The sequence below is a fragment of the Ranitomeya imitator genome, chromosome 5 (assembly GCF_032444005.1).
Source record: "Ranitomeya imitator isolate aRanImi1 chromosome 5, aRanImi1.pri, whole genome shotgun sequence".
Lineage (NCBI taxonomy): Eukaryota > Metazoa > Chordata > Amphibia > Anura > Dendrobatidae > Ranitomeya > Ranitomeya imitator.
In genome coordinates, this window is record NC_091286.1 from 238,626,815 (window position 1) to 238,649,125 (window position 22,311).

General features: G+C 40.9%; 1 protein-coding gene across 1 annotated transcript; it reads right to left on the reverse strand.

Moving 5' to 3' along the window:
• Window positions 1–938: 938 nt before the first annotated feature.
• Window positions 939–22,311, reverse strand: TBPL1 (TATA-box binding protein like 1). The gene is made up of 7 exons (XM_069725997.1): window positions 22,167–22,311; window positions 16,014–16,192; window positions 15,801–15,883; window positions 7,568–7,631; window positions 7,103–7,206; window positions 6,926–7,020; window positions 939–1,515 (listed from the first exon to the last, which is right to left on the reverse strand). The coding sequence occupies exons 2-7, from the start codon at window positions 16,146–16,148 to the stop codon at window positions 1,436–1,438; spliced, it is 561 nt and encodes a 186-aa protein (XP_069582098.1). The 5' UTR covers window positions 16,149–16,192; window positions 22,167–22,311; the 3' UTR covers window positions 939–1,435.

Here is a 22,311-nt window from a genome sequence, read left to right on the forward strand (position 1 = left end):
CATCTTCTCTGATTGGGAGCCGTTCCCATCCCTTTTGTTTCCACGTAGTACGCACAACATGATGACATTTCACATCCAAAAGGTTCTCTCTCGAGCTTTGCCTTCTTTGTCTTCTGCAGCGATTCCCAGCATGGTGCACTTAAAAATAAAAGTACCATTATACTGCTCCATAAATACAAATCTCCTATATTCTCCCCCTGAATAATTTGCCCCTTAATGTGTTTCCTGCATAAAATAGCCCCCCACACACACACATTGTCCCTTGCTATTGTATTCTTCCATTCAAAATCCCCCCTCCCCCAACTAATTGCCACATTATGTGCCCTTGCAGTAATACAACCCTCCCTTCATCTAAAATAAGACATTTTTCAGTTCCTACTGGAGTGTGTACCAGTGCCCGATGCCTCTCTGCTAGTGATGAGCGAGTATACTCGTTGCTCGGGTTTTCCCGAGCACGCTGGGGTGACCTCTGAATATTTATGACTGCTCGGAGATTTAGTTTTCATCGCGGCAGCTGAATGATTTACAGCTACTAGCCTGCTTGATTACATGTGGGGATTCCCTAGGAACCAGGCAACCCCCACATGTACTCAGGCTGGCTAGTAGCTGTAAATCATTCAGCTGCCGTGATGAAAACTAAATCTCCGAGCACTAACAAATAGTCAGAGGTCACCCGAGCATACTTTGGAAAACCCGAGCAACAAGTATACTCACTCATCACTACTCTCTGCCTATGAGGCCCCGGCAGCAGTGTGATGACCTCATCATGCTGCTGCACGCCGGGGCCGACGAGCACTATACTGCCCCTCTGCCACGGTGTTCAACCTTCGTATGTTGTGCAGGCCTGCACTAAAGCTAGCAATGTCAGTTTGACATCACGTCAAACATATGACAATGCAGCAACTGAGGCACAGGAATATAAATATTACAAACCTTTTATCAGTTTCTTTTTAATAAAAAATATTTACATGACAAAAAAAAAGAAAACATTTGTGCTATGACAACAGAACATTTATAAAACATTCAATGAGTGAGAAGAAAACTTTAACAGTTTCTTTGGTGCCCATATTAGAAAAAAAAATAGAAAAAATAAAACCAAAACGAAAAGGCTATAAATAAACCACAAGCTCAAACAGAGGGTTTGCGTTAGTGCACATCATTACAGCTCTCTCCGTAAGAGTACATGGGAATTACTTCACGAATAAATAGCACAGTCGTTTCAAAGCAGCAGGTCCAAGTCTTGTAAACAGTCCTTTCCTAAAAACGCAGAAATGTCTCTGGGTGCAGCGTCTCCGCACTGACTAAAAGACAATTAAAAGAGTTGTCCCTTTGTTGGTCCTGTTTATTTGATCAAGTTACAGATTTATTCTTTATTTGTCGTTTTCTTCTTAAAAAAAGGTGCATGGACATAAAATCTCAACGTAGAAGTGGTTATTTACAAAATTACTTTTCTGCTTTCAAATACGCAAGGGTAAATTTGCTCCACAGCGGTAGCAACGGACTTCACATCTGGACCTAGAGAAAAAAAACAAAAATACACAAAGCACTTAGGGCTCATTCTGACGTCTACTTTTCTCATACAAGTCCCATATTTGTTTTTATGTATAGCGTTCGGACCTATTCGTGAGAAATGTATTTTTACAAAAATTATGGAGACATGTCCGATTTTTAGCTGAATGGCAGAGGAAAGTCACCAATTCAGGTCTATGGGTCTGTGAAAAACACGGGACCGCACTTGGATGCCATCCGTGAGCTGTCCATTTATCACAGTTTCATATGAAAAGCTTAAGAAACCTCCATCAGATATTTTTTTTTAATCTGACAAAACTGGATGAAACTCTGATGGTAAAAACTGACACTGACCAAAGTGACATTCGGACCATTTTTGTGTATGAAAAAAAAAAATAACTGAGGCCTCAGAGAAAGACTGGTATAATATACTAGACAAATGAATAACATACATATTTAAATAAGGAATATGTTGTGTAGTTTGCAATTAAAGCCTAAAGGAAATGACCATACTGACATAACTACTGTATCGTTGAAAAGACTGGTAAGGTGACCATGACCATAAAACTTTGGTGCAGGCCTTCTATGGCTTATGTTTAGAATAGCCCATCAATGTATGATCTGTTAGCCTATGCTCCCACGAGCTTTTCGTGAAGTTTTGCACCTATTTAAATTGGGTACCTTGCATTTTTATCGCTAGTTGGAGTGTCATACTTTAACCCCTTCCAGACATGTGCTGCTTTGCGGGAGCTGAGTTCCTGCAAACAGCGGTACAGGTACGGCGCACTGATCGCGCGGCCTCACGCTGAGCGCAGCGGCGATCGGGTGCAGGACATCAGGACAACGTGATGTGATTGCGACGTCCTGATGGTCTCCATGGAGACTCTCGACTGCAAGATCCTTCAGGGAAGGTGGCCTCCTTCCCTGCCTGTCAGTCGCTGCTCGCTTTATCATCATATTGCAAAAAAAGAAAGAAAGTGGAATAAAACAAGATCAAAAAGATGAATGTAAATAAAAGTGGTACTGTCAAAAAGGTCATCTTGTCCCGCAAAAAAACAAGCCGTCATACAGCTCCATTAGCAGAAAAAAAAAAAAAAAAGTTATAGCTCTCAGAATAAAGCAATGCAAAATTATTATTTTTTCTATAAAATAGTTTTTATTGTGTACAAGCGCCGAAACATTAAAAAAAAAAACCAACTATATAACTTGGATATTGCTGTAATCGTACTGACCCGAAGAAAAAAGTGGCCTTAACAATTTTACTACACGCGGGATGGTATAAAAAAAAACAAAGCAATTCCTGAATTGCTGGTTTTTGTTCATTCTGTCTCCCAAAGATCAGAATAGAAAGCAATCAAAAAATATCATGTGCCCGAAAATGGTACCAATAAAATCATCAGTTTGTCCTGCAAAAAACAAACAATAATATGACGGTCGGCCGAAATATGGAAAAATTATATGTCTCAAAATATGGTGATGCAAAAACTAGTTTTCGCAATAGAAAGCATCTTTTAGTAGTGTGTGATAGCAGTCAAACATAAAAAAACAATATAAATCTGGTATCACTGTAATCGAACCGAAGAATAAATTCGCCTAATCATTTATACCGACCGCAGGAGCAACAACGTAAAAAAAATAAAACCAATTCTTCACATGGTGTTGATATTTTTATCCTGCCTCTTAAAGATTGCAGTATTGCTCAGTGTACATTTATCCTGCGCTCTGCACTGAGCACTTACACCGGGGTTTCTGTTTAAATCTCTGAAATCAGTGATTCAGATGGAACTAGCAGAAGATTCCCTACATAGAAGCAGATGGAGGCACTGTGGACACCATAGGACCTGTGATCCAGCGGTGTCCATCTTTTTAGGATTGCATAAAAAGTGCCGTCGGACAGTTTTGCGCATTTCTGAAAAAAGGGACACCGTTGAGCAGAGGCAAGACTGCTGCCTCATTATAATGAATGGATCCATTGGGGGTTTCATCTGAATCATGTCACTCAGATTTAGATGGAAACCCTGATGTAAGAGCTCAGCATAGAGCGTCAGATAAATGTGATCATAAATGTTATGCAAAATGTTCAAAATAAAAGTTTAAAATCAATCCACAAAAAAAAAGCAAGTCCTCACTCAGGTCTGTCATCTGTTAACGGAAATATAGTGTGCTTCCACATTACTGGTAGCACAAAGGCTCTAGAAAAGCGAAATGGCTCCTCACTCGCCAAAAGAAATTCAGCAAATTCTCTGCTCCCAAATCCAAATGCCCCCACTCCCTTTTGAGACCCCGTGTGCCTAAACCACATTTAACCCCCACGTTTGTCATTTCTGTAGTGATGACAGCCTGCCTAATTTACAGGTGCGTGTCTCCAGAAGCCGGAGCTGGGCATAACGTACTGGTCACTACAATGGCAGTTTGCAATTTCCACTCCGCAACATCCACTGCTGCTTGTTCCTGGAAAACACCCATGGAGTCAAAATCGTCACTACATCTGTAGAAAAAGCCCCAAAGGGTTATAATTTCCAAAATGGGGTCAATTGAGGGGGCATTCTGCTTTTTTAGCACTTAGGGGCTCTTTATATGGAATCTGCCAACTATTCTAGGAAAATCTGTGCTCCGTCCCTCCCGAGTCTCTCCATATGGCTAAGTAGCACTGTACAACCACATACGGGGAATTGCCACATTCAGCAGAAGTTGTAGGACAAATTTTGGTGCCATTTTTACCGATTTCCCAGTATGAAAATGTAAAACTTGGGGTTAACACACAATCTTGGTGGTAAAAATGTAAATTAGTTTATCTTCACTGCTCAATGGTATAAAACTTTGTGACACACCTGTGGTGTCAATATAACCACTGCGCCCTTAGAAGAATTCATTGAGAGGTTTAGTTTGTAAAATGGGGTCACTTATGGGGGGGGGGGTTCTGCTGAGTTGGCACTGCCAATGTAACAATGGCACCTTCAAATAAGTGCAGCAAAATCTGCACTGCAATATGGGGTTTCTTCCCTTCTGAGCTTTGCACTGTGCCTCAAAAGTAGTTTTTGATGACATATGGGGTATCAGAGAACTCAGTAGAAATTGCACAACAAATTGAAGATTTTTGCAGGAAAAATTATTTTTATTTTCACAGCTTTACATTATAAACTTCTGTGAAGCACCTGGGGGTTTAAGGTGCCCAATACACATCAAGATAAGTTCCCAAAGGGATCTAGTTTCCAAAATAGTGTCACTTGTAGGGGATTTCCACTGTTTAGGCACATCAGGGGCTCTCGAAACCCGACATGGCAACTGCTAATTATTCCAGCAAATTTTGCATTCAAACAGTCAAATGGCACTCCTTCCTTTCCAAGCCCTGCCGTGAGCACAAACAGTTGTTTTCCTCCACATGTTGGGTTTCGGCCTACTCAGGAGAAATTGGACAACAAGTTTTATGGCGCAATTTCTTCTGTTACCCTCATGAAAATGCAAAACTTGGAACTAAAAACGAATTATGTGGCAAAAATGTGGTTTTTTTATTATTTTTACGGCTTACCATTATAAACTGTGAAACACCTGTGGGTTCTAGATAAGATCCCTAAGGAGTCTAGTTTCCAAAATTGTGTCCATTTTCCCCTGTTACCCTTACAAAAGTAAAAAAAAAAACTAAAGGAAAATTTTTGTGAAAGAAAAGTAAAATGTTTTTTTTTTCTTCCACATTCCAAAAATTCCTGTGAAGCACCTGAAGGGTTAATAAACTTCTTGATTGTGGCTTTGTGTACCTGGAGGGGTGCTGTTTTTAAAATGGTGTTATTTTTGGTAATTTTCTGTCACATAGGCCCCTCAAAGTCATTTCAATTGTGAGGTGGTCCCTAAAAAAATGTTTTTGCTAATTTTGTTGTAAAAATCAGAAATCGCTGGTCAACTTTTAACCATTATAACTTCCTAACAAAAAAAATTATGTTTCAAAAATTGGGCTGAAGTAAATTAGACATTTATTTATTAACCATTTTGTGCGATAGGACTCTCTGATTTAAGGGCATAAATATGAAAAGTTTGAAAATTGCAAACTTTTCACCAAATTTCCGTTTTTTTTTCCACAAATAAATGCAAGTTATGCCAAAGAATTTACAACTACCATGAAGTACAATATGTCACGAGAACACAATTTCAGAATCAGTGGGATCCATTCAAGTGTTCCAGAGTTATGACTTCATAAAGTGACAGTGGTCAGAATTGTAAAAATTGGCTTGGTCCGGAAGGTGAAAACAGGCTGCGGGGCGAAGGGGTTAAATAAAGTTGCTTTTGTTTTTAATACTTCCTGGTATTTAGCATGGACAAAACTTTGATATACTTATGTGCCATTACATGTCCACAGCGGAAAAACACTAAAAACGCTTGTGTATTTTTTAACTGGGGATTCTCCACAACTAATGCAAGTCTACGGGGAAAATCTGTACAGAAAACTCAATGTATTCGCATGACAAATTAAAGGGAACCTGTCACCCCAAAATCGAAGATGAGCTAAGCCCACCGGAATCAGGGGCTCATATATATAGCATTCTGTAATGCTGTAGATAAGCCCCCTATGTATCCTGAAAGATGAGAAAAAGAGGTTAGATTATACTCACCCAGGGGCGGTCCCGGTCCGGTTTTGGCCCGATGGGCGTCGCGGACCGGGGCCGCCCATCTTCTTACGATGACATCCTCTTCTTGTCTTCACGCTGCGGCTCCGGGGCAGGTGTACTTTATCTGCCCTGTTGAGGACAGAGCAAAGTACTGCAGTGCTGAGGCGCCGGGAAAGGTCAGAGAGGCCCAGCACCTGCGCACTGCAGTACTTTGCTCTGCCCTTAACAGGGCAGATAAAGTACACCTGCCCCGGAGCAGCAGCGTGAAGACAAGAAGAGGACGTCATCGTTAGAAGATGGGAGGCCCCGTACCGAACCGCAACGCCCATCGTACCGGGACCGCCCCTGGGTGAGTATAATCTAAACTCTTTTTCTCATCTTTCAGGATACATCGGGGGGGGCTTATCTACAGCATTACAGAATGCTGTAGATAAGCCCCTGATGCTGGTGCTCACCTTCGATTTTGGGGTGACAGGTTCCCTTTAACATGCTGCGGATTTGAAACACACACTGCAGGTCAGTTTACACGGAGCAAAATAAAGGCACAGTGGGAATGAGATTTATATAAATCTGAAACTGTAAGATGCGGTGTTTTTGGAGCAGCAAATATATGCAGCATCCAAAAACTCACAGTGGGAACGTAGCCTAATGGTCCAGTCCCTGAAACTACCATAATTGGGAGAATGAAGAGGGCCATGGTGCTTGCTGTATATTCTCTTAACACCCACTACTTAGGGATAGTCCTTCGCTGCACACTTAATTTTATTGTAAGATCCTTTTTTTTTTTTTCTTTCTGGCCAGTATTCAATGATTACCTGTAACTGTAATACTTCCTGTGGAGAATATCTGTAGTGTTGATCTTAAAGACTTTATCCTATAGCAAACGGCAGGGTGAAGTTCAGGTTCATAACTGTATAAAAACAATAACATTTTAATTAAAATGTTGGAAAACCTAAAACAAAAAGGAAATTGCACCCCAAGTAAAAACTTGCCTGGCATTAGGTCTGTTACTTTTTGTAAATTCCGGTAGTCTTATTTCAAATGGCATGGTGCACACTGCCAGCACATTGACAACTTTAAACTCTGTGAACTTCACCTGTTAGAATATATGAAAATTAACACAGTGAATAATGATCAAATAAATATACAGTATATTATTAGCGATGAGCAGCAAATACGGAAAGTGTTTGAGTAAAGTTATTACGGTTAACATATACATAAGCGATTCGAACGTATTTGTACAAGCAGATGAATGTCAGTGTCTCTCGTGAAATTATACAATCTAATGCATAGGCACGGACTGTATATTATTCTCATTCCCTAAATCTGTACTGCCACACTATTCCCCCCTCTCCACCATTAAACTACAGCTTTGCCGTCACATTGACACTACTCCTCCTATGTTGTATATAAGAATACTTTTTCTCCCAAACGACTTTCCACAAAGATAAACATACCAAAAATCCAAGCTTCTGGAGGCAACGAGCCAATCTTCTAGCACCAAACTTGGCTTCTTCTTCACTGAAACACAATCCAGGACATTACTAGGTGTTAATAGAAAAGTGCCAACATAAAATAAAATCCTTGCTCCTATTCTACAGCGTTTCATCTAATCTATAGCAGGAGTTTGATCATTTGTTTGGGTTATTGAACATATTCAGCGTGTCATTACTATCCATGGTGACAGAGAGGACACAAGGATGATAACTAGTGGAGGCGCAAAGGCTTTGTACTTGACCTTGGTAAAAATGAATACACATAGACTAGGTAGTTCTACATTTTTAGGAACAGCTTCTTTTCTTTTTAAATTCATTAAAAATTAAGTAGATGGCGCATGGCACGAAGAATCCCAAAATTATTGGCTTAAAAAGAATAAAGGTGTAGTAGCTTTTTAAAATGATTATAAAAATGTAATAACTACAGAGAATGTGTTATGCACTGAACGTGGGACCACACTGAACAACTAAGTTTCCACCCTCTTAACCAGGTGCTGGTAAACAGTGTATAATGCCCTCTGAACATAGGCATTTTTATGGTAGTAGGCAACTTAACATACTTCAATTACTGAATTTTTATTTTTGTGTATGACCCTAATGGCTCAGTCAGGTATATGCTTTAATTCCAGTGCAGAATAAGGTGGTGTAAAACGATTCTCGCTTGCAAATAATCAACATAAACCTTAAAGAAGATACCGGTAAGTCCGGAAGGGTTAAACTCCCATCTATTATCATAGTCCTACTGTCTCTAGAGAGTTGGGAATTACCATGTTAGCCATACAAGGGCAGCACGGTGGCACAGTGGTTAGCACTACAGCCTTGCAGCGCTGGGGTCCTGGGTTCTAATCCCACCCAGGACAACATCTACAAAGAGTTTGTATGTTCTCTCCGTGTTTGCGTGGGTTTCCTCCGGGCACTCCGTTTCCTCCCACATTCCAAAGACATACTGATAGGAATTCTAGATTGTGAGCCCAATCGGGGACAGTGATGATAATGTGTGCAAAACTGTAAAGCGCTGCGGAATATGTTAGCGCTATATAAAAATAAAGATTATTATTATTATTTTTTATTACATGGGTGAGATGAGAATAGCCCTTTGAATGTATAACTGTATAAATAAATGGTGTGAAAAAGCTTCAAACACCAATGGGTTAGCATGTACTAAAACACAAAGGCTCCAGTTCATTAAAGGGAACCTGTCACCCCCAAAATCGAAGATGAGCCAAGCCCACCGTCATCAGGGGCTTATCTACAGCATTCTGGAATGCTGTAGATACGCCCCCGATGTATCCTCAAAGATAAGAAAAGGAGGTTAGATTATACTCACACAGGGGCGGTCCCGCTGCGGTTCGGTCCGATGGGTGTCGCGGTCCGGGGTCTCCTATTTTCACAAGATGATGTCCTCTTGTCTTCACGCTGCGGCTCCGGCGCAGGAGTACTTTGTCTGCCCTGTTGAGGGCAGAGCAAAGTACTGCAGTGCGCAGGTGCCGGGAAAAGTCAGAGAGGCCCGGCAGACAAAGTGCGCCTGCGCCGGAGCGCGAATACAAGAAGAGGACGTCATCGTAAGAAGATGGGAGGCCCCGGACCGGAACGCAGTGGGACCACCCCCTGGGTAGGTATAATCTAACCTCTTTTTCTCATCTTTCAGGATACATCGGGGGCCCCTGATGCCGGTGGGCTAAGCTCATCTTCAATTTTGGGGGTGACAGGTTCCCTTTAAAACTTTCATACCAGAATTCTGCCATAAGCGTTAAAAAGTCGCTACAATGTGGTGCAAATGGAGGCTGTGCTAAAATATTGTGTATTTTGGCAATTTCACATTATTTTTTGTCATGCTCCGGGGCTGGGGCGGGATGCAGCCATGCACCTCTTAATGAATCAGGAGCGACTGGCTATAGATCAACTCCTCAAGACCAGGATGAAAAATACGAGTCTGGATTAATGTGGGCCAAAAGGACTAGTATAAGTGCAGAAGGGTAATAAAGAATGTTTATAAAAAGAAAATAATATACAGGTACTACAAAACCAATGGTTTCAGAATTTTTGGGGCTTTCCAGACCTAATGCATGCAGTTTTTTGTTATCTTTAGTATTACTACAGTTAGATTGTCTAGGGAATCATTTCCTATGGGCATAAAGTACGTTAATTGTTTTGCTGTAACTGGTCACTTTTAGTTGGCAGCCTTCTGAAAATACAAAGATTTGAAGGAATTAACATAGGCATTCAATGGTTGTTAAGGCCTTCTTAATACTTACGAGCCATATACATCTTTTGCAGTTTTTAAGTAACTTTTGATGTGCTTTGCTCTGATCTTTTTGCGCCAAATTCATCAAAATGGCGCACCCAATTAAATTATGTGCCAAGCCCATAACCGTTTTTCCCGCTTTCATTTTAATTTGTTTTACGTTACTTATTTCTTCCAAAAATAGTTGCACACTTTGCAAAATTTCGCAAAAGGCATCATAACTGGTGTTTATAAAATCACAACAGGGCGGACTGGAATAAGCTCGCTCCAATTTTTGAGAGTCAAAGAAAGTCTCCTTTCGTAAATTTGAAATGTAAAACTTCTGAAGAAGCCACATTTTTTTACATCAATCAGAAAAGCTAACTAATCCACGAAAGACCACTTGGAAAAAAGGAACAAATCATTTTATGAATTAGTCACAAATCAAAATATTAATTGAGCAATATTCCTGCAAAAAAAAAAAAAGATGAAATGCAAAGAGGTAGCGGGCCTCATGCTGCAGAATGCTGAAAGTGAAATATACTGTACAGGTGCTTCTCACAAAATTAGAATATCATCAATCATCAAAAAGTTAATTTATTTCAGTTCTTCAATACAAAAAGTTAAACTCGCATAGAGTCGTTACAAACAGAGTGATCTATATCAAGTATTTATTTCTGTTAATGTTTATGATTATGGCTTACAGCCAATGAAACCCCAAAAGTCATTATCTCAGCTTCAAAAATTATTTTAAAATCCGAAATGTTGGCCTACTGACATGCATGTTCAGTAAATGCACTCAATACTTGGTCGGGGCTCCTTTTGCATCAATGCAGCGTTGCATGGAGGTGATCAGCCTGTGCCACTGCTGAGGTGTTATGGAAGCCCAGGTTGCTTTGATAGCGGCCTTCAGCTTATCTGCATTGTTGGGTCTGGTGTAATCTTCCTCTTGACAATACCCCATAGATTCTCTATGGTGTTAAGGTCAGGCGAGTTTGTTGGCCAATCAAGCACAGTGATACTGTTGTTTTTAAACCAGGTATTGGTACTTTTGGCAGTGTGGACAGGTGCCAAGTCCTGCTGGAGAATGCAATTTTCATCAACAAAAAGCTTGTCAGCAGAGGGAAGCATGAAGTGCTCTAAAATTTCCTGATAGACAGCTGTGCTGAGTTTGTCTTGATAAAACACAGTAGACCTACACCAGCAGATGACATGGCTCCCCAAACCATCACTGATTGTGGAAACTACACACTAGACCTCAAGCAGCTTGGATTGTGTGCCTCTCCACTCTTCCTCCAGACTCTGGGACCTTGATATCCAAATGAAATGCAAAATTTACTTTCATCTGAAAACACCACCTTGGACCACTGAGCAACAGTCCAGTTCTTTTTTTCCTCGGCCCAGGTAAGACACTTCTGGCGTTGTTAATTGGTCATGACTATGAGTGGCTTGACACAAGGAATGCGACACTTGTAGTCCATGTCCTTTATACGTCTGTGTGTGGGGGCTCTTGAAGTAATGAATCCAGCAGCAGTCCACTCCTTCTGAATCTCCCCCAAATTTTTGAATGGCCTTTTCTTTTCAATCCTTTCAAGGCTGCAGTTATCCCGGTTGCTTGTGCACCTTTTTCCACCACACTTTTTCCTTCCACTGAAGCATTCTGAACAGCCAGCTTCTTTAGCAATGACCTTTTGTGGTTTACCCTCCTTGTGGAGTGTGTCAATGACTGCCTTCTGGACATCTGTTAAGTCAACAGTCTTCCCCATGATTGTGGAGCCTACTGAGACTAATGGATCTTTTTAAATGGTTAGGAAGCCTTTGCAAGTGTTTTTTGTTAATTATTCTACTTTACTGAGATAATGACTTTATGGTTTACAGCCAATGAGAACTCAAATCACCAATAATAATAATAAACATTTGAAATAGATCACTATTTGTAATGACTGAGTTTCACTTTGTATTGAAGAACTGAAATAAATTTATATATATTTATACACACACACATACATAGATATGTGTATGTCATTGACAATATATATAGTGTGATTTTACTGTACGCGGTGGCTGAATTGCTGCTGGCTTTTCAAAGGATGTAGAGGTATGGTTCTACAGGAAGTATTGTTTTTCCTCTGGGGGCACTCAATTTTGTTAGCATACATAAAGAGACAAGTTAGCCCCAAAAACGCATGAAAAAAACAAAACAAAAAAAAAAAAAAAACACCACCAAAGCCGCACCAAAACATGCAGATAATCGGATCGGATAATTTGCATGACCATGTTCCGATTACTAGCATCTTATGGGACCATAACGTTTGTGCAGCACTATAATAGGGCAAGTGACTGTATGGGGCCATAATCAACATTTGTGCAGCACTATATGGGGCAAGTGTCTGTATAGAGCATCTTATGGGGCCATAACGTTTGTGCAGCATTATATGGGGCAAATGTCTGTATGGAGCATCTTATGGGGCCATAACGTTTGTGCAGCATTACATGGGGCAAATGTCTGTATGGAGTATCTTATGGGGCCATAATCAAGGTTTGTGCAGCACTATATGGGGCAAATATCTTTATGGAGCATCTTATGGGGCCATTAACCTTTGTGCAGCATTATATGGGGCATATTTTAATATGGGGCATCTTATGGGGCCATCATAAACTTTATGGAGCGTTATATGGGGCTCCTGATTCAATATGGATATTCAAAAACACTTAACCTACTGATGTCTCAATTAATTTTACTTTTATTGGTATCTATTTTTACTTTTGACATTTACCGGTAGCTGCTGCATTTCCCGCCCTAGGCTTATACTCGAGTCATTAAGTTTTCCCAGTTTTTTGTGGCAAAATTAGGGGGAGTCGGCTTATACTCGGGTCGGCTTATACTCGAGTATATACGGTATATTGGATCTTTTTGTAGACTAGTATACGTCATTGGTATATGAGGGAGCCAATTGGTACAATAACCTACTGCTCTTTAATCAATAAGCACTATCCCTTCATCTCTTATTTGCTTGCTGTTTTCCCACCTATAGCATATTAGGGAACTATCAGCGCTATATTTTGGGACAGCCGCCGTGGAGTGGGGGCGCCAAAAAAACTTATCTAATAGGGTGCCAACCCCCACTGATAGGAAGGGACAGCAGGCAAGATTAGGGATTTGTTAGGTTATTGTTAGACCTTTTATTGTGTTGTTATTTTTAATACTTTTTTTTCCATTAAAGATATTTTTAAAGCGATTACATGATACACATTTTGATGATTTTTCCCTGGCACTACATTTTAATTTGATTAAAATAATATTTGCAATTTTCACCACGCAACATCAATTGTGCTCTAATTTCTGGATAACACCAGTGGGATCAAAATGGTCATTACACCCATAAATGATTACCAGAGTGCAATTTGAAAAATGTGGTCACTTTTGGGGGTTTCTGCTGCTTTGACACCATAGGGACCTCTGCAAATGGTGCCCATAAACAACTCCAGGAAACTCTGCTCCAGAAAAACCAAATGGCTCTTCTGATCAGGGCTGTGCAGTGTGTAAGCCAAACCTCCAACTTCTCAATTTCCCTGACTCCACAACTCAGACTGCCTCACTACTGAGCATGTGCATAACAGATTTCTCTCAACTAAAAGCTAAGATCCTTAGATCAGGAACAGAACAAACATTTATAAGACATTTCATAACTTTCCAAAATTCTTCTGAAAAAATTCACAGCACATTCTGCACTGAACTTCTGAACCCAATTTATTATATATTTTAGGAGTCAGTCCATTTTATACCGACTCTACGACACCGACTCCACAGCCCTGCTTCTAATCCCTGCCATACGCTCAAACAAAAGTGTATGACCACAAAAAGGGTACTGCTGCATTCGGACGATATTGCTTTATTAATGTTTGCGTCCAATTGCCCCTATTATTCTCTTGTGACAATTAAAAATTTGTTGCTAATGTAACATTTGCGTTTTTTTTTTTTTTTACTTTTATCCTCATGTCCCAATGTTAAAATTCTGTGACGCACCTGTAGTTTCAGTATGCTCACCACACCCCTAGATTCATTCCTTTATGGGTGTAGTTTCCAAAATGGTTTCACTTCTGGGGGTTACAACTCTTCTGGAAGTACAAGGGCTCTACAAATGCAGAACAGTGCCGAAAACTATATGAGCAAAGCCTGCCTGAACAGTTGTTTTCCCCAACATATAGGGCATTTGTGTACTCAGGATAAACTGCACAACTAATTGGGTGGTTCATTTTCTTGTTACCCTTAAGAAAAACTTGGTTTTAGATTTTGTGAAGCACCTGTGGGTTCTAGATGCACACCACACTTCTAGATAAATTGCTTGAGGGGTGTGGTTTCCAAAGTGGGGTCACTTGTGGGGGTTTCCACGGTACAGGCACATCAGGGGCTCTGCTAACGCAACATGGCATTCACTGTCTCTTCCAGCCAAATGACGCTCCTTAGGCTAGGTTCCCATTGCGTTAATGGGAACGCGCTAACGGACAGCGTTGCACGGCGAAATTAACGCCGTGCAACGCGTCCGTTAGCGCGCCCATTCACGGCAATGGGAACGCGCAGCACTAGCGCGTGCCATGTTCGGCACGCGCTAGCGACGCGCCGGTGTTTTCTGGCGCGCCGCGGACGCTGCTTGCAGCGTCCGCGGCGCGCCCGCGGTCCGTTCCCCGCCCTCGCAGATCGGGGATCTGCGAGAAAACGGGGACGTTACCGCGACCCCGTAACGCGGCCCCGTTAAAAAAATTGCGTTAGCGCAATCCGCTAGCGCTAAACGGATTGCACTAACGCAATGTGACCCTAGCCTTACATTTCGAGTCATGCCGTGGGCCTAAACAGTAGTTTTCCATCACATATGGGGTATCGGCGTACTCGAGAGAAATAGCAGAACAAATTGTATGGTTCATTATCTCCTGTTATGCTTGTAGAAATGTAAAATTTGGGGCTAAATTAACATTTTTGTGGGAAAAATTAAAATGTTCATTTTGCCTTCCACATTGCTATAATTCCTGTGAAGCACCTGAAGGGTTAATAAGCTTCCTGAATGTTGTTTTGAGCACTTTGAAGGGTGCAGTTTTTTAGAACGGTGTCACACAGGCACCTCAAAGTCACTTCAAATGTGACGTGGCTCCTAAAAAAACAGTTTTGTAAACTTTGTTGGAAAAATTTGAAAGTGAAATTTCTGATCAAGTTTTAACAAAATATTGCTTAAAAATTACGCAGATGTAAAGTAGACATATGGGAAATGTTGATAATTTCACAAATTAACGCAAATTGATCTTAGTTGCAAATTTAACAAAGTAAAATATGTCACAAAACAAACAAACAAAAAAAACCAAAATACAATCTCCATATCACTGGGATACATTGAGGCGTTCCAGAGCTATTCACATTAAGTGACACTGGTCAGAATTGTAGAAATTTGTCCTGGTTAGAAAGGTGAAAACAGGCTGGAGGTGAAGGGGCTACACAAATAAGAAGCAGCTTTTTACAGCACCAGCAAAAGCTATGAGACCTTGGAAATCTCATGTTTTTTTTTCCTGAATTTAAAGACTGCAGAGTTTTCCAATTCTGCAGCATGACAATTCTTTCAGCATTTTTCATATATATAAAGCAATGAGAGTCCAAAAATGCAGCATTTTTCTGCGTTTTTGATGAATAAATCTCAGTTTATAAAACATGTGTTTTAGACTAATTACATTTTTTTTTTTTTTATTTGCAGCTAAAAAACGTAGCAAAACCTGAAAAGAGCACAGGAAGCTACCTAACCTAGAAAAGTAGCATGTAAAACTGGATGCAAGCAAAGAAAAAGGAACGAATGGTAAAAAATATAAAGAAAATTTATAGGGCAGGAGGTGGATTTGAAATGCAATATTAGCATTGATTAGCTTTAAAAAAAAAGTTGGAATTTCAGGGTTAGACAACCCTTAATGCAGTAGCACAGTTCTCATTACCTGGTTGCTCCTGTACAAATTATTTTTCCTGATGACCAGATTGTAGCAGTTATTCTGGGTTTTCGAAGTTTCATGAGCACCTTCTAAAAATTTAAGATAGAAAAAAAAAAGTTACGGTAAGTGCAGAGAGGTGTACAATGGTTTGTGCATCCCCATAATATCATGCTCCCATGCTATCTGACTTCAAGAATAAAAAAAAAAAAAAAAACTCACGCCAACTTCACGCTTGTATATGACATTTGCCCCCTCTAATGCAATCTTCCGCAGGTTTAAATGGCATCTCGTTCGGAACACACAGACGACATTGGTAATTAAGATATCTAATGCCACATCATTCTCTGCATCCATTGAGGTGGCTTACTTGCTGCTTGCCCCCACCATGAGAATTTGTCCTGGGGAGGAAATATAAAGATTATGTATTTACTACATTTTAACAAACTAAGACCCCGATTAATTAAAACTACCATCTTTTATGCCAGTTTTGATGAAAAGTGCGCTGGCGTAAGACGAGCCCAGTTCATTAGAAGGCGTGTGCTCAATGAAATTGCTGCATCTTTCTGCTCTTGTGCGCAGCCGTACGACGTACGCCAGTCAGGGACTCGCCTTCATTTCTCATAATTTCCGACATTTTTTTTTTTTTATGTAAAATTACGATTAATTTGTTGGCCATGCCCAGGAACATCCCATCTGTGCAAATCACCACTCACTTTTCAAACAGGTTGCAGAGTTAGCAGTGGATGGCATAAAAACTCAAAGTTGCAAAACTTTAGTGCAAAAATGTTAAAGCCGTTTAGTGCCAGAAAACTACTCGATGAATTGAGGCCCAAGTCTTTTTTTTAAGTTATATCATCAATATTGGATTGGTGAGGGGTCCGATACCTTGCACCGCCACTAATAAATTAGTTGCTCTGGCGGTTGCCGTATGTAAACGCATGGAACAGAGCTGCAGTCATTCACTGTGTAGCAGCCTCCACCGGGTACTGTGGAACAGCTCCTATTTATATGAACCATTTTGTAGTACCAGGCAACTATGTACTGAATGGAGCAGAACTTTGCAGCTGTATTCTATTTGCACACGCACATAACAGCTCATCCGTGGAGGTACAGATCCAATATTAAATGTCCTATCCCTTGGATAGAACATCAATATGGTGTAAAGGAACACCCCTTTTTGAAAGGCTTGTTTCATCAGAGACAATCCCCTAAAAAATGCAGTGGCTGTGGCAACTGGCAGATTGCTGATGGTGTCAGGAGTGGAACACCAGGCAAACAGCACATTTTGCTGGAGGATGCCGTAGACAATCCAGGCATCTAAGTGGTTGTGGGCAGGGTGGATAAAAATCAATGTTTAAAAAAAAAAAAAAAAAAAAAAAAAAGGACTTTTTGAGAAAAAGACCTTAATCGTGCGCAACCCTGGGTTTGCGCAGCACTAGGACGCGGGCACATCACAGGTAATATACCAATACATAGTAACTATGTGGGTAGCTTTGGCAGCATCTAGGCAGTGAATTTTACACATGACTAGTTTACCTCGGCTGTTTCCCACTTAGGCTTGTGCCAGTGGCTTTAACTAAAGTGCGGTATAAGGAGGTTCTAGGTGTACCTTGTAATACAACATACTGTGCATATATGTATATTGTGCCTGTCATCTACCAACATAGCATTTTGTGATTTGTGCTTTACTCCTAGTGGCCTCTAGCTGTGGTTGAGGTACCTAGGTGTTTACGATACATGTTTAATTTTGGTTTATTATTATAATAAAATTTGTTAGATTTTACATTCCTTTTGCCATTAGTTTATTTGCTTTGGTGGTACTGTGGTCTACCTCTTAGCCAAAGACTTAAGTGTTCCAGAAATAAAGGCTAATGTTGTTGAAATTGCTAAATACTTCCGTAATAATCATTTTGCTGCAGCAGCTCTGAAAAGGATGGGTGGAACCAAGCTAACGCTCCCACAAGATGTTAGATGGAACTCTGTGGTGGACTGTTTTGAGCAGTATATCAAAAACTGGCCTATTCTGATGACACTTTGTGAAGAAAATCGAGAAAATAGATGGCACTGTCACGGCCAAAATCCTCAACATTGGGCTTAAGAGAAATGTTGAACATATGCTGAGCTTCCTGAAACCCATCTCTCAAGCTTTAAACAAAATACAGAAAAATAGCTGTTTTATTGCGGATGCTGTTGAAATTTGGAAGGAACTGAGTGAACACTTAAAAACAGAACTAAACATGGACAGAATTAAATTACAAGCAGTAAACAAACGAATGGGACAAGCACTGACTCCAGCTTATTTTTTGGCAAATATTGTCAATATCCAATATCAGGGTCAAAACCTAAGTGCTGAGGAAGAGGAGTTAGCTATGACATGGGTATCCAGCAATCATCCATCTTTAATGCCAACTATAATAAACTTCAGAGATAAGGGGGAACCATTCAAGAAATGTATGTTTGCTGAAGATATTTTAAGGAAGGTCACACCAGTAAACTAGTGGAAGTCACTTAAGCGCTTGGATTTAGAGACTGTTCAAGTAATGATTTCACTTTTAACCGCAGTAGCTTCTTCTGCAGGCGTTGAAAGAATATTCTCTTCCTTTGGACTCATTCATTCTAAATTGAGAAATCGGTTGGGACCCAATAAAGCAGGAAAGCTTGTTTTTCTTTTCCAGATTATGAATAGGAACAAAGAAGAAGATGATGATGAAGATGATGACAAGTGAGCTACAGAGGACAGCAGGGACAGTAGTATTTAAGTTTTTCATGTGTCGGCTGGGCTGACAGTCTAAGTTTCTTATAATATATATATATTTTGTTTAGCCAAATTAGTTAACAAACATAGATGTTTGTTTAAGCAAATACCTTATGCTGTAATGTTGTTATTGTTTCAGTTGAATAAATCTATTTAAATTGTTATTAAGGTCAGGATTATTTTTCTCCTTCCTAAGTACAACAGAACAGTGGTGTCCAAATATGAATGATTAACCCATTAAACTGGGGAGAAAAAAGTAATATAAAAAGTGATTCCAAAAATCTTCATCTACTTGCATGTTAAAGTAGCAAGAACTAGTTTAGGTAGAAACTTTGATTTAAATCACTGATTTAAATCAAGACTTACTGACTAGTGATTTAAATCAGTTAGATTTAAATCAAATCCACCCTGGTTGTGGGAACTGCTTAAAGGGGTTTGCCGGTCCAAAATGATAAGTCTGCAGGCACTCTGTATGACTGTAGAATTATGAATACTCCCCAGCGCACTCATCGTGCGCTGCAAAGATTTGCAGTGTTTTGAGCTGGGAACGGCGGTGATGTATGTGTTATACATACTCCAGGCCAGTGCCCTTCTAGAGGGCATGGCCTCTCTCCATACACTTCTATGGAGCAAGGCCGTGTCCCGACTAGTGACGCAGCAGTCTAGTGAGCGAGGCCCTGCTCAATGCAAATGTATGGAGGGAGGCCACGCCCACTAAACTGGCCCTTACCGGGAGTATAAGGCTAGGTTCAGATTGCGTTAGTGCAATCCGTTTCGCGCCTAGCGCTAGCGGATTGCGCTAACGCAATGTTTTGTAAAGGGGTCGCGTTAAACATCCCCGCTCTCGCAGATCTCCGATCTGCAAGAGCGGAGAACGGACCTCGGGTGCGCCTCGGACGCTGCAAGCAGCCTCCGCAGTGCGCCACAAAACACCGGCACATCGCTAGCGCGTGCCGAAAATGGCACGCACTAGTGATGCGCGTCCCCATTGCTGTGAATGGGCGCGCTAACGGACGCGTTGCACGGCGTTAATTTTGCCGTGCAATGCTGTCCGTTAGCGCGGTCCCATTAATGCAATGGGAACCTAGCCTAACGCATATATAGCCTCCGATCTCGGGTCAGAAACTGGCAAACCCTTGCAGCGCACAATGCGTTCGCTGGGGGATTCACAAGTCTGTAGTCACAGAGTGACTACATAAGTATCGATTTGGACTGGACAAACGCCTTAAATTCACCAGAAAGTGGACAATTAGAGGGGACTTATTTTTTTATTTTTGGCAGTTGATATACTTTGGGGAAAAAAAGTAAATAGATTTTAGATCCTGGACAGCTTAAAAAATAAAAAGATTAATGGGCAGCACTGTAGCTTTAGATTATACCGATTTGAGACACCTTCAAAATACTCTAGATGAACACACTGCCAGAGATGTTCAATCATTGTACAAGAAGGTACGATAGTCTAAATATTATAAAATTAATCCAAAGTTTATCCATCATCATTTTAATACATTTAAAAGGGGGAAGTTTAAAAATCAAGCATAAGATATCACCATCAGCAGCCCAGAGTAAACCAGCGTCTAGTAGAAATCACATTAGTGGTTTCAAAAATATGATAGAACAATGATTTATTATTTAACAATTCTAGGATTTAGTGCTTTAATAAAGAGCAAACAGTGCTGAAAAGCTGCATCTTGTACTTCATCTACATTATTAAATAGACTAACGTGCTAGAAAATACGTCTGGACAGGAATTGGTAATGTTGAATATAAGGAGTAGAAAATGCTGTGTGCAAATTGTAAGGTACATTGTTCCTCTAAGTCCCCTACATAAGGTTCAACCTCCCATGCTGGTATTGTTGGACATGAGTACAAAGTGATGGAGCACAAGGAATAATCATGTAGTCAAAATAATACCAGGTACCATATATGCCCGGGGGTGGCAGCCCGAGTATACATGGGTCTTCTATTCAGCACTACAGTAAGTTCTACCTGGTATTATTTTGACTACATGATTATTCCTTGTGCTCCATTACTTGTTGTTGGACAGGAGTACTAACAGTATGGGAGGTTGAACCTTATGTAGGGGACTGATTAACAAAGGCTCTTATAGTGGAACACTTTACCCTACTGTTACCTCCACCTTACAATTTACACACAGCATTTTCTACATCTTATATTCGACAATACCAATTCCTGTCCAGACGTTACTTCTAGCACATTATTCTATTAAATAATGTAGATGAAGTACAAGTTGTAGCTTTTCAGCACTGTTTGCACTTTATTAAAGCACTAAATCATAGAACTGTTAAATAGAACAATGATTTATTATCAGATTTTTAAGACCACTAATGTGATAACTGCTAGACTTTTTTCCTCCGGGCTGCTGATGGTGATATCTTAAGCTTGATTTTTAAACTTCCCCTTTAACTGAATTGAAATTAAAAAATGTGGATTATATTTTTTTTTATATGTAAGCTACAGGAAAGATATATATCCTGGTACCGTGTTAGCCAGTAGATTGAAAAATATTTAGAATTGAGAGTCCTCAGTGGTTGATACCTTTTAATGTCATTAAACGGTATCAACCAGTGAGGACTCAATTGTAAATATTTTAATATTTAAGGACCATTGTCTCTTCTTGTACAGAGATTGACCATCTCTGGAAGTGTGTTAATATATATCATTGGAGCTTTACAGCGCTGGGGTTTTGGGGTCAAATCCCACCAATTAAATCTGCAGATAGTTTGTATGTGTTCCCTGTGTGGGTTTCCTCCTACACTCCATGGACGTACTGATAAGGCATTTATATCGGGAGCCCCAATCTCCTACTGTATCCTCACCCATCCCTTGTAGATTGTGAGCCCTCGCGGGCAGGGTCCTCTCCTCCTGTACTTGTGTGTCTTCTATTGCTCATGTCTATATTTGCCCCTTTCATGTGTAAAGCGCCATGGAATAAATGGCGCCATAAAAATGTATAATAATGATCATGATATCTGTAAAGCGCTGCGGAATATAACCTGAAATGATCACGTAGGGCGCGTGAGAACTGTCACTTGGCAGCAATTTGCTTCGAGGCTCATCCTGATGTCAGATTCTTGGCAATGAGGTTTTGAACCAGCGATCATGTATAAGACCTCATTCCTTAGGCTTGTTTCCTGGGGATGGACGGAATAACTAAGCTGTGGTGAGGGCGCACGCATATACTGAGGGTGTACAGTGGATGGCGAGCATGGAAAGACCCCATAACGTGAAACATCAGTGGAACGTACCGGGGAAGTCCCAAGGTGCTGCATCCGGGGGTCCCTGGCCACACATGGGGGTCTGATCAGGGCAAACACTTTGCACAGGGGTGCTCTGAGAGAGGAGACGTGGGCCCGGCCTGTCACCCTGCACCCACTATACAGGACCAGCACTGACTGGGAGCTCAGGAGGCTACATACTGGAGGGAGGGCATTACAAGGTGACTGAAAAGAAGAGCTGAAGCAGCTGCAGCAGTCCTGCCACAGGCACCATATTCCTCAGCATAATGAATCCCAGGCGGTCACCATGGCAGTGGCGAGGCACGATACAGCTCCCCAGCAGTTGTAGCAGGGCCACGGCGCCCCTCTCTGACATACCTGCCACCTGCACCGTCAGAGCCGGTACAGCCCACGGTGTACGGCGATGAGAAAGGTAAATACGGGTGTCCCGGAAGCAGTGGCGGGGCCTTAGTAACCCCACCATACACTTCCCTGCCGCCCCGCCCACCGCACAGTCTTCACC

Excerpts from the sequence above, each read along its gene's own strand:
- TBPL1 (XM_069725997.1), bottom strand. The coding sequence starts at position 16,148 with ATGGATGCAGAGAATGATGTGGCATTAGATATCTTAATTACCAATGTC. Across the intron at positions 15,884-16,013 it reads TATACAAGCGTGAAGTTGGC|AAGGTGCTCATGAAACTTCG; the intron begins GTGAGTTTTTTT and ends TTAAATTTTTAG. Across the intron at positions 7,207-7,567 it reads TCCAGAAGCTTGGATTTTTG|GTGAAGTTCACAGAGTTTAA; the intron begins GTATGTTTATCT and ends ATATTCTAACAG.